The 12731-nt window shown below is 41.4% G+C and overlaps 2 protein-coding genes across 2 annotated transcripts in view; both read right to left on the reverse strand.

The window, feature by feature from the left end:
* LOC107288879 (C-factor) overlaps positions 1–5279 on the reverse strand; it is a 23431-nt gene extending 18152 nt beyond the window's left edge. The window contains exons 1-5 of the mRNA XM_029284445.1: positions 5257–5279; positions 4098–4221; positions 3815–3866; positions 2353–2540; positions 1902–2060 (exon numbers count right to left, since the gene is read on the reverse strand). Of these exons, the coding sequence (XP_029140278.1) occupies positions 1902–2060; positions 2353–2540; positions 3815–3866; positions 4098–4221; positions 5257–5279 (546 nt within the window). The remainder of the gene's footprint in view (positions 1–1901; positions 2061–2352; positions 2541–3814; positions 3867–4097; positions 4222–5256) is intronic.
* Positions 5280–9042: 3763 nt separating this feature from the next.
* The window catches only part of LOC107288913 (C-factor-like), an 8798-nt gene continuing 5109 nt past the window's right edge, over positions 9043–12731 (reverse strand). Inside the window, exons 4-6 of the mRNA XM_029284448.1 lie at positions 11932–12090; positions 10364–10447; positions 9043–9156 (exon numbers count right to left, since the gene is read on the reverse strand). Of these exons, the coding sequence (XP_029140281.1) occupies positions 9043–9156; positions 10364–10447; positions 11932–12090 (357 nt within the window). The remainder of the gene's footprint in view (positions 9157–10363; positions 10448–11931; positions 12091–12731) is intronic.

The raw sequence follows: 12731 nt of genomic DNA on the forward strand, positions 1-12731 counted from the left end.
AATATTTGCAAAGCGGAACTCTTATTATTTGCTTTAGTATGTGAACCTTCTCCCTTTCCCAATTAAATGGGTGGACCCTGCTTGGCCTACTGCACATGAGATGGACCGAATCCTTGTCATTTCATATATAAGGACATGCTTTCCTGCAGACATAGTGCTCTGCAAATAGAGAGAATCACCAATAAAGGAGATCCAGACACGAGAAGGTCAGATTTAGTAGATTTCCTTTTAAGAAGAAATGGATTTTAACTTTTTTAAGGTTACGTTTGTTCTGCTTGTTCAGTTTGTTCAGCTAAAATTTCCATTTCCTGGTTGTTTTTATAACTTATTCAATGTTTTATTTAAATAGTAGCATAGCCTTAACAGAAAATATTTGATATACTCTATTTTTATACTAGCACATTATTTTATCAAACAAGACAATAAAAACCAAATAATCAGAATACTAAAACTTTCACTGACTTATATCAGATAATTCATATGCCATAGTTTATCTTTGGGAATACATACATACATACATACATACATACATACATACATACATACATACATACATACATCTGAATACATAGAAATGTGATATATCTTTTCCCACATCAAAAAAAAACAACCTTACAATTGGGTTATAAGCAGTTTTAACTGCGCCAGGATGGATGGAAACACTCATAATCCCATCGGCTGGATACGCAAGAGACTGGCACTTGGTGAGCATGTTTAGAGCAGCCTGCATTGTTGAAAAAAAAGAGGTCTGAGGGTACAATAAATTAAAGAGAAAAAGGAAGAAAAACATAAAGATAAATAGTGCATAACAGGAAATTGTTACATGGTGCTGACAAGGCCTATGAATTACACCAGAATTGAACTAAAAAATTATTTGTAGATACAAAAGCAAAGAAATGTGTATTTTAATTATTTTGCATCTCATGCCAGTGAAAATGTGTGTTGGGGTCTATTTAATAACCTAGCCGGCCTGTCAAAACAATATCCCATCAAACAGTTGGTTTTTTTGCAAATAAGAAGCATTTGTATCTATGCAAGGTAACAATTCCCACCGATATTGGTTTTGTTCTGGTTTCCTGATGACATTTATACTTTTCCACAGAAATAAAAATGGCTGAGCACCAAAGAATTGAGGCCTTTGAACTATGGTGCTGGAGAAGACTGCTGCGAGTTCCCTGGACTGCAAGGCGATCAAACCGGTCAGTCCTAGAGGAGATCGACCCTGACTGCTCTTTAGAAGGCCAGATCCTGAAATTGAAACTCAAGTACTTTGGCCACCTAATGAGAAGGAAGGACTCACTGGAGAAGAGCCTGATGCTGGGAAAGATCGAGGGCAATAGAAGAAGGAGACGACAGAGAATGAGGTGGCTGGATGGAGTCACTGAAGCAGCAGGCGTCAGCTTCAATGGACTCCAGAAGATGGTAGAGGACAGGAAGGCCTGGAAGAACATTGTCCTTGGGGTCACAATCGGCGAGACACGACTTCACAACAACAAAAATGGAAAAGACTTTTGTTGCACCAAAAAGCACAAGTTATGCTTTTTTCTTCTTAATTCCAGTCATTACATTAGAAGTAAATCTTTCTCAGTGGTAAATGAAATCTCTTTTGTCTTTTAAAAAGGAGACATTTGAATTTGGATAAGGTTCTTGTGAGGAAGACCTCAAAAGGGCAAGGAACCACTTTCACTTCTTCACCAGTGCAAAGTCTGGGAACACTATTTGTAATGTAGAAGAGCAAAGAAGAAGAGCATCATTGCTGACCCAGAGCTGGGACACCACACCTGGATGCATCTCAGTAATTGGTTAGAAGTACATCTTAATAAGGGATGCACAAGCACGGACAAATGCATTTATGGTCCCAATATCTGCAGGCAGATACATATAGAAAACTCACTAGGTACCTTAGCACAGCGGTATGCAATGACTTGATATTGGTCCCAATAAGCCACAAGTTCAATTGAGCCTGCAACGGTGGCCATGTTGATAACAGCGGCCTTGCTGCTACTCAGCCCTTGACATGGGCTTCTCCGGGCTGCCATCTTCAGCAGGGGTAGGAAGGCCTTGTAGAGAGAAGAAAAGAGAGAAGGAGCTGCAGTCATGTCTAGAGAAAGGAACTGTGCAATGGCAGGAAAAGGTCTTCTGGCACCTGCTGCAAGGGGACCTTCATAGAGCCATCCAGACCACACCCAGGAAAAGTGCTGTGTTCCAACACTCCCTAACAAAACCCCACACCCCTAATGGTTCCACTTGCTCCCAAATCACTGTACAATGTCTACTTTGTTGTTTTGAGCATTACAGTATTACCGTACTCCCAATTAAAGCATTGAAAGGTGTTTTGTTCATAAAACAAACCTGACTCATTCGTAGTGCACCAATGGTATCGACAGAATAAACTTCCATCATATCTTTGGCATTTGCTGTTTGCAGATCGTTTAGGTCCCAAATGCCAGCATTGTTGTACAGGATGGTCAGCCCATCTTCTCCAACATGCTTCAGCACTTCTTTCAGAGCGGCCTGGATGCTTTCAGGTTTAGTGACATCTAAGGAAAAGCAACATTATTAAAAAGGTCAGCAACCTTCAGATTCAGAATTGCAAAGGATGAATTTCCTGAAACCACAGGAAATTTGTGCAACTAACCATCTTCTGGAATAGCAGCCAGACAGCTTCATCCCCCACAGTTGAGGGCCTGGAGAATATCAGCAGCTATACAGGAAGGCATGGCGTAAAAGCAAGAACGTTTCTGATCACACAAGTTGACCTAGTCGCTCTGCTCTGAACTGACTCCCACATAGAGCTAAAGTTACACATTATGCCCAAGTCATGACTGTATAACCCAAACCTATTGCATAAAGTCACAACTGATTCTGTTTCTACAACACTCAAACCCAGATCAACAAATGAGTCAACTGCATTGAGATGGGCAGCTGTAGAAATTGAATAAAATAGTTAAAATACAAAGTTACACATGAGGTCTTCCTGATAACTCTGTGAACTAATATAAAGTTTGCCTAATAATCTAGGCCAGGGGTAGGCAACCTTGGCTCTTTTGTGACTTGTGGACTTCAACTCCCAGAATTCCTGAGCCAGCATGGCTCAGCTTGGAAACCTCTCCCTTTCCCCTCAGGAATTCTGGGAGTTGAAGTCCACAAGTCATAAAAGAGCCAAGGCTGCCTACCCCGATCTAGGTTAATCTGTCAGGGCTATAAAGAGATTCCATCAATTTATTGACTCTTGGAATAGTTTGGAATTCGGTTCTGGATGTTAAATCCACATTATCTTAAAGCTGGTAATTTTGAAAAACATCGCTACAGTCTCCTCCCTTCTCAAAGCAGAGAAAGCAGGGAGTTACTTTAGGTCAGAAGCTGGTGAATGGTGCTTTATCTGACTCCCACCTCTTGGAAGGAGGAGCAGCTTGTCTATTTTTAAGTGTGTGTGTGTGTGTGGTGTGTGTGTGTGTGTGACAAAACAATCTACCCCCACTCAACATATTGATCAATCAGCTGACCATATCAACAATATATGAATGGGATGAATTTAACACCAAAGCTGCAGAGTCTTTCTTCGAATGGAACACTCTGGAACCACAGATACGTCCCAGGATACCTCGTTGTTCAAAACGTTCTCCGGAGAAAGCAAGTCTAACATGTGGAGGCATGTAAGTTAAATTCTTTTCTCTCTGGGAAATTGACTTTCATGAACCCAACCAATGATGTTATAGCTTTGGTTAGTTCTGAGGATAACTTTGAATTTTGTTGCTCTGGACATGCCTGTCATACCAAATTTGCCCCATTTTCATATGGCCTTGGAACTCACCTAATTGCAAGACCACTAGATTCGGACATTTGCGAGCCATCTCTCTTAGCTCCTGGAGGAAAAAAAAAAGATTGTAATTTTTCTGTGCATTAAAACTCACAGACAATGAGACAGTCAGCTGGATGTCGATGAGGACAATCTCAAAAAGCAAGAGGAAGCAGGACAACCCATAAGTTTCTCCTTCATTAGACGTCATTTTCTCCTTCCTTAGACGTCATTTCAATCTCCATTCAACACAATAACTATTGTAGCCCATTGTCCTGCTAGGTGAACTGATTCTTACCTTACTTTTCTCTGCCTCCATGTCCCGAGTTGTAGCAAAGACCCATTTGGGTGGACAGGGCAGCTCCAGAAATCTCTTTACCAGACCCAGACCGAGACCCCGATTGGATCCTGTCACCAGAACGCTGAAAACACAGAAATCAACTGGCTTTGCCATTCTTCTTCAGGACTGCAGCTTCTGCTTCCAACCGGTTCAAATGTGTGTGTCGAATGGCTCTTCTCATTATGGGGAGCAACTTTATAAGGAGCAGACAACACCCACCTTTAGATCTTCCAAGGAACATTATCTATTTATTATCAAATTTGTTTGCTGCCAACTCCCACCACAATTAACTTATTTTAAAAAAACGCCAGATTGCTTGCTACAGCTGAAGGAGCATTCAGGATGGCTGGAAGGCAAGTTGCTGCTCCCTACAATTTGTCTGTGGTTTACTTGCATCCCCAACTGTAATATACTGTACTTTATAGGACAGCCCTATTCCTGAATTCATCACTGGAAAAAAAGGGTAGATGAGCATGCCTTGCCTTACATGTCATTCTTCATGTTAAAGTCTGTCTGAACCAAGACATGGCACATCCACTCTTTTCATGGCCTTACTCTCTTCCACTGGAAAGTGCCACCAAGAAACTGAATTACCTAAGAAGCTATCGGCCCTTCAGAGCAGACCAGACCAGACAAGAAACACAAAGCTAGATTCGGACATTTGCAAGCCAGCTCTCTTAGGTCCTGGAGGAAAAAAAAAAGATTGTAATTTTTCTGTGCATTAAAACTCACAGACAATTAGACAGCTGGATGTGGAAGAGGACAATCTCAAAAGCAAGAGCAAGCAGGAAAAGTATGCAATTTCTCCTTCATTAGACGTGCAATATCTCTGACTGAACGAAACTTAAGAAACCACATTAAGGCTTAAGGCAAGATGTGATAACACTCCATTCAACTTAACCCCAACCATATATTGCTTCCTCCACACTTTCTCCACTCTTGTGCTGAGTCAAAGCTTGTTAAGTGGAAACCTTTACATATGGAGACAGTCTGTCCAGCAAGTGCCATTGCTGAAGACTAAGGGAGCTAATTAAGGAAGGAAGAAGCTCTTTTGTTAATTGTTTGGGTTCAATACAAGTATAAATCTTGATGAAGGGCTTAGCACCAGAGTCCCCACCTCTTTGGAAATATTGGGCACATCTGGAATTCTGCAATCTTATCTTGTAGAATCTGGTCAATTAGAGCCAAAACACCCCTTCAGTGGGAAGTAAATTGAATTACTCACATTTTGCTTTCTAGGAAAACAGTACAAGTAGCAGAGTATTTATGGGATGGAAGTAAAGGGGGCATGCAAGGGTAAAAAAAAAAATCCTAAAGAGGTGTCATGAATTTTATTGATGTGAATTAGATTTAATTATATTTTCTACTCACTGTCTCTCCTCTTGCACTATGCCTTAATTTATTTTACTTGCTACCTTCTTCTGTTTTTTTTTCCTATTCCTCTACCTCGAATGACATTGCTTTTTAGGAAAAAAAAATCTTTTTGGTTGATATAAGAAAAACAAAGTATGCTGTAGAGAAAAAAGGTGTGTTTTTTTGTTGGCTATAAGAAAAAAGAAAGCATGCAATGCTAAAGGGAAAAACACAATTATACAGCCCAAAAGAAGTTAATATATAGTAAATAAAGTCAATACAATTTAAGCAAAGGGAAAAAAGAAAAGGGGAACTCATGTTATTTAAATAGAACAAATGCAATCTGCAGCTTAGGAAGAATATAATTGGTATGTACTGTATGTAGTATGTATGTGGGTCAGAATATTCCTGGGGTGCTCAAAAATGCAAGCCTCAGTTCAACATCTTAACTACTATTTACCGCCTCATCCCTCTGTTAGCTGAGTTTAACTTGGTTTCTTCTCCCTCCAGATCAAGAGATGTAGCAAAGACCCATTTGGGTGGACAAGGCAGCTCCAGAAACCTCTTCACCAGACCCAGACCGATCCCTTGATTGGATCCTGTCACCAGGACGCTGAAAATGCAGAAATCAACTGGCTCTTCCATCTTCTTTAGGACTGCAGCTTCTGCTTCCAACCTGCTCAAATGTTGGTTTCAAATATGTCTTGTCACTAGGGGAGATAACAGTATAATGAACCGGCGACAGCCACCTTTAGTCCTTCTGAAAAACCTTACTAATAAATTTATTTGCTGCCAACTCTCAGCGATTCTGGCTGGCCTCCACAACTAATTTAGTTATTGCAGAAAGCAAAAGGAAGGCAAGCTACTGCCCTACAGGATATGTGCATGATTTACTTGCATCCACCGCTGTAATATACTTTATAGCTGGGGTCCCCAACCCCCAGTCCGTGGACCGGTACCGGGCCGCGGAGTGCCAGCAACCGGGCCGCACAAACAAGCAAAGCCCCATCTGTGGGATGCAGGCAGCATACAAAACCACGCCCCCTCTGGTCTGTGGAAAAACCTCTCTCCATGAAACCGGTCCCTGGTGCCCCAAAGGTTGAGGGCCTCTGTTTTATAGGACTCCTGTTCCTGAATTCATCACTGGTAAAAGGGTGGATATGCAGGCCTTGTCCTACATGTCATACTTCATGTCATGGCCAATCTGAACCCAGAAGTTGTGGCACATCCATTCTTTTCAAGGCCTTCCACTCTTCCACTGGAAAGTGTCACCAAGGAATTGGATTGCCTTAGAAGCTGTCAGCCCTTCCATGTAGTCCAGACTAGAAGCACAAAGCATGTTCTACGTCCTCTGATCTTACTTTTTGCTAGGAAGCATCATTCCACATACCATTCTATACAACCCTTTTCATTGGGTGAAAATAAGATCCTTTTTGCATGGCAGATATCTAATATGCAGATCTTCTTCCTGTCTTCCAAGGTCAGCCCTACATACCACCACACGACTTGACTTTGCTTGAAACATTGAGAAGGGACAAGGGAAGCCCCAGAGGCTGACAGTAGCATCCTTCTGGGATGGGCTCATAGTGATAACTAAAATGCAGATTCCCCTTCCATAGCTTGACCTTGAATGAACAGAGCAAGGCTCACCTCCCACTGCTCATTCTGATTCATCCAGTTGATTACCAGTTTGGTAGGAACATGAATGTTGAGCAGGGAAAGGAAAGGGTCAGCAGCTGAGTAGAAGTCCCATTATCCATTGGGATTTTCTAAACCAGCAGCAAATGGAAGGGAGGCCTTGAAAGTTGAAAATCTTGAAACATGGGAGTCTACTCGCTCCCTTAGTAATGGTTAGTAGATTCCTAGTCAGGGATTTGAGCTGGATCCAGTTAAACAGAGGGATCTAGGAATCCTAGTAGACAATCACTTAAGTATGAGCCAGCAGTGTGGTGCAGCTGCCAAAAAAGCCAATGTAGTCCTAGGTTGCATTAACAGAGGGATAGAATCAAGATCATATGGAGTGCTAATGCCACTTTATAATATCTTGGCAAGACCATGCTTGGAATACTGCATCCAGTTTTGGTCACCACGATGTAAAAAAGATGTTGAGATTCTAGAAAGAGTACAGAGAAGAGCAACAAAGATGATTAGGGGACTGGAGGCTAAAACATATGAAGAATGGTTGCAAGAATTGGTTATGTCTAGTCTAGTGAACAGAAAGACTATTTATAGACGTATATACTGAGAAGGTTAGATAAATAGAAGTATTAATGTAAGAGGAAATTAATCTTATTGTATATAATACAGATTGGGAAACATGGAGAGAGGAGTTGCTCGGACATTACCCCAGAATTGTATCTGAAGAGGGATGAGAGGGAAGAAAGGAGAGGAGAGAGAGAAAAGAGTAAAGGAGGGGAGAAGGAAGTAGGAAGGTTGGAGGAGAGAGTGGTGAAAGAGAAGAGGAGAGGAGAGGAAGAAGAGGGAAGTAGGGAAGAAAGAGAAGGAAGGGAGAAAGAAGGTAGAGAAGAAGGAGTGGGGATGCAGTGAAAGGGGAAATGGGCGAGCAACACCAAAAGTCATGTGTATGTATTTATTTCATTAAAAGTATCTTATATATAAGAATGTAAAAAGAATGTATGTTAATATTTGATAAATATCACAGTATATGTATGGGGGAGAGTTTGGAAAAATAAAAAAAAAGAAAAAAAAAAGAAAAAAGACTAGGGTGATATGATAGCAGTGTTTCAATATTTGAGGGGCTGCCACAAAGAAGAGGGGATCAACCTATTCTCCAAAGCAGCTGAAGGCAGGACAAAAACCAATGGATGGAAACTAATCAAGAAGAGAAGCAACTTAGAAATAAAGAGACATTTCCTGACAGTGAGAACAATTAAACAGTGGAACAGAAGTTGCCTTCAGAAGTTGTGGGTGCTTCAAAACTAGAGGTTTTAAAGAAGAGATTGGACAGCCATTTGTCTGAAATTACATAGGGTCTCCTGCTTGAGCTGGGGGGTGTTAGAAAGAGGAAGTTTTGACTTACAAATATTTTCTGGGGGGAATATGGCAACTCCCATTTATCTAACAGGCTATTAGCTAACAATACCATCTCCCCTTTTCTCTCCCTCTCTTTCTATCTTCTTTTTGAGTAAGATATGGTGTGGCTGTACAAGGAGTTGTTTGGGTATGTGTGTTGAAAAAAATATGTTCTAAAAAAATAGTTGAAATGGATAAACCATGCTCCTGGTTTGAGATATGGGGTTATCTTTATTTCACACATTGACATTGCATAGGTGACCCTAAATATCTATTTTGTAACACTTGTAGAGTCAGGCTTCTCAACCTCCCAAGGCAAAACAGTTGTTATTGGTCCTACATAGTACCATCGCTTTTTTCTTGACAAAATGCTTTTAATAATACACACAGATGCTTGAGATCTTGTCAAGGAAAGAAAACAACAGGATCAGGACTTTCTTGACATTTAGTAGTTTATTGAGTTGCCATCGCCTCTAAGCACATTATGTGCCGATGACATCAGGGTGAGACCTGTGGATCACCAGGGAGGATTACGACCCATCCAATCCAGAAATGTCCCGTTGTCCTCCTCGGAAAGCATGGACAGCACAGTCACGATGCCTTGTGTGCTCTCTTCCACGGTGATTTCCGGCTGCCACAAAGAAGGATTTCATAAGGTTTAAAGAATCACCCAGCCCAGAATCCTCACTTAAGCAGATCAACAGAATCCAGTTGGACTTCTTGATCATAAATGTTCAACTCTAATATAATGATTTGTATTAAACTGGTCAATCAAGTGTGATTTATTACCTTCACCAAGGTATGTGAATGCAGCCTCTATGATCAAGTGATGATCCAATGTATTCCATAAATCCTTAAATTTGGGTTAATCGAATAAATTAAATGAAAGCAGGGCAAGCATACGGTACTTTGCAAGCCAAAAGATTTGTTTTTAATATTTTAAAGCAGAACTCTTATGATTCGTGTCACCACAGGAATGTTCTCCACCTCATGCCATGATGTTTTCCAAAACAGACTTTTTCAAGTTAGCAAATGATCTTTTCCCAATTTTCAATAAACCATCTCTTAGAAACCTGTCAAACATGTGAAACATGCCTTAGATCTTAAGCAGAAATGGGAAGAACTGGATTTTTTTTCTTCACTATATTTTTGTTTTTCTTTCTTTTTCTCTTTTCTTTCTCTTTTTTGCACCTATTTTTCATTTTTTTTAGCGTGTATGATGTCAACGCTGCTAACATCAGATATTCTTGCTTTGACAACATATGGAGATGCAGCTATTTTCCTTCTTATGTTTTACTCTTAGAATTAGAGTTAGAATTAGATGATACTGGGGGAAGGAGGAATGTGCATGGGAGTTTAGTTAGAGTGACATAACAATACTGTAGCTAGGGTGAGAACCAAGGTTTTTTGAAATAAGAGATGATAAGAAATGGCAGTTGAAGAACTGGAGGGAAAGCCGGCATTTCAAACTAATTGGAGAATGTGATTTATGTCTGTTAATTAGAGGAGGGAATTGTGCTTTGATACTATGTGCTTGGGGGAGGGGAAATTCAGATTTTGGCTTTGCCTATGTACATGCCGATGTTATGCTAATCGAATAAAAATTCTTTGATGTAAACAATGCCTCAAAGTTCTTTGAAGAGTTTCATCTGTCAGAACCATGACATTAAGCCACACTATTATTTTTGCATTTGTAATAATTCATAAAAATTACTGTAGGGCACATAGTTTAAATTATTCACCCAGAGTATATGCATATGGACCAGGATCCACGGATAAATGCATTATTTCTTTTCCCAGATTGAAAGACTTACATAGGGGTTGTTACGGGTATTTACCAAACCAGGATGGATGGCTACCGTCAGAATCCCACTGGCTGAATACTCAAGTGACTGGCACTTGGTGAGCATGTTTAAAGCAGCCTGCATAAGAAAAAAGGAAAAAAACTGTAAGGAAAAGGCATGCTTTGGAATAGGAAATGGAGATGAAAGTGGAGACCAATCACTGAATGATAAGATATTGGGCAACACTCTTATCTTCATCCAGGGCTGGAAAGGAGGAGGCGACACACCGCAAGTGGACTATTACACAATTCTGTTATCACACAAAGGAGGAGAGGGAAGAAGGAAGCCAACCATATGCATGGTTCTGGCCAGTAAAGATATATATATATATATATCATGAGCCGAAGTGGCGCAGTGGTTACAATGCACCACTTCTGTGGACTGCCAGCTGACTGCAGTTTGGCAGTTCGATCCTGACCAGCTCAAGGTTGACTCAGCCTTCCATCCTTCCGAGGTCGGTAAAAATGAGGAGCCAGATTGTTGGGGGCAAAGATGCTGTCTCTGTAAACCGCTTAGAGAAGGCTGTAAAGCACTGGGAAGCTGTATATAAATCTTATTGCTATTGCTATATTATATTGAGTGGCATGATGGCCTAGTGGTGAAGATGCTTGCCTCCCACTCGAAAGGTTGAGAATTGAATCCTAGGTAGTGGCAGATGTTTCTCTCCTATGTGCTGTGAACTCGTGTGGTGTCAAGAAAGGCATCCGGCCCGTAAATGTTCACCTCCATTCATTGGCCCCGTCTCTACCCCAAATTAAGGGAGTACAGAGTCATAAGAAGAGAGCTCATTGATTATATTGTATTATATTGTCTAAGAACAGGCACCTAGCTGATCATGGGTTAGTTGGGCATCCCTACAGTTGAATGATGAGTACCAGAAGGCTGGTTCCTACACCTTCAGTCCCAACCAAGTTCATCCAATTCCCCCGTATTGGATTTTCCAGACTGTTGATAGTGCCTGCATGTGAGATCATGGTGTTTTTTGCAAACTACTTCAACAGCAACGATCAGGAGCTCCATCAAAGCCCGTTGAACAATTTCTCTGGGTTGTTAAAACAAAGCCATCTAAATGGCTAATGTCTGAACAACGAATTTTCTCAGCTTGGCATACTTTATATCCCAGATATTCCCACTTTTTTTTCTCACTTTTGTTTTTACCATGAATGAAAACAGTAATCATTCTGTTTTCTAGGCCATCCTTTCTTAATTTCAGTCTTGACACTAGACGTCAATCTGTCTCTCTGTAAATAAAATCCTTTTGAAATGAAGCCCATTTAAAGTTGGGCATAGGTGTGTGTGTGTGTGTGTGTGTGTGTGTGTGTGTATGTAAGACTGTGAGAGAGTACTTGCATGGGAGAACTCTGCACTGGTTGAAAAACCTATGCAACGTGGCTTACAGAAGAACAAAACTGAGCTGCGTTAAACTGTCCTTATTTTCTTGCGTTTTCGAACAATTCCAAATCTCAACGGTCGGTAATAAATTATTCTTTAAGGGACAAGCATGTATGGAAGGAAATCCCAACTATGTGCAGGCAAATCCACACAGAAATCACGTTAGGTACCTTACTGCAGCGGTAGGAAACCACTTGTGCTTTCTCCCAAATAAGCATAACCTCCATTGAGCCAAGAGTACTGGATATATTGATAATAGCCGCCTTGCTGGAGCTCAGCCCTCGCCTTGGACTCTTCCGGGCTGCCTTCTTCAAGAGGGGTAGAAAGGCCTTGCAAGGGAGAAGAAGAAAAGAGAGAAGGGGCTGAGGTTGGCTCTGTGAAAGCAAGCTGTGCTTCATAAGCTGGAGCCAGGTAGCCAAAGCAAGCGTCTTTATCAGCTTACGCCGATCTCCAAGGGAATCCTCACGCAGTCAACATACCCAGGTAGATCGCTTAAAGCTTTCTACAGGGTGCCTTCAAGATGTTTCTAAAGCCCCAACTGAGGCAAAGCGTGAATTTCTGGAACGCGTTCAAGTAGAAAGAGTGCAAAGGTGTGGACAACTTGACTTTCCTTTTACACCTCCCCCAGCAAATTCTTTGCAGGTTTTGGAATACTGAGACCCAGGAGGCTGAAATCAGACTGTGAAGTGCCAGCATTTGGACACACCATTTTTTTCTTTGTATATCTGCTTATAGTTTTGTGTTTCTCTGTGTGTGTGTGTGAGAGAGAGGGAGTGGAGGGAGGGTGAGAGAGAGAGAGACAGAGAGAGAGAGGGAGGGAGGGAGGGAGACAGAGAGACAGAGAGGGGGGAGGGAGGGCAAGAGAGAGAGACAGAGAGAGAGGGAGGGAGGGAGAGACAGAGAGGGAGGGAGGGCGGGAGAGACAGAGAGAGAGGGAGAGAGAGAGAGAGAGAGAGAGAGAGAGAGAGAG

Source organism: Protobothrops mucrosquamatus, unplaced genomic scaffold (genome assembly GCF_001527695.2).
Source record: "Protobothrops mucrosquamatus isolate PMUCROS unplaced genomic scaffold, P.Mucros_1.0 scaffold605, whole genome shotgun sequence".
NCBI classification, from domain to species: Eukaryota; Metazoa; Chordata; class Lepidosauria; order Squamata; family Viperidae; genus Protobothrops; species Protobothrops mucrosquamatus.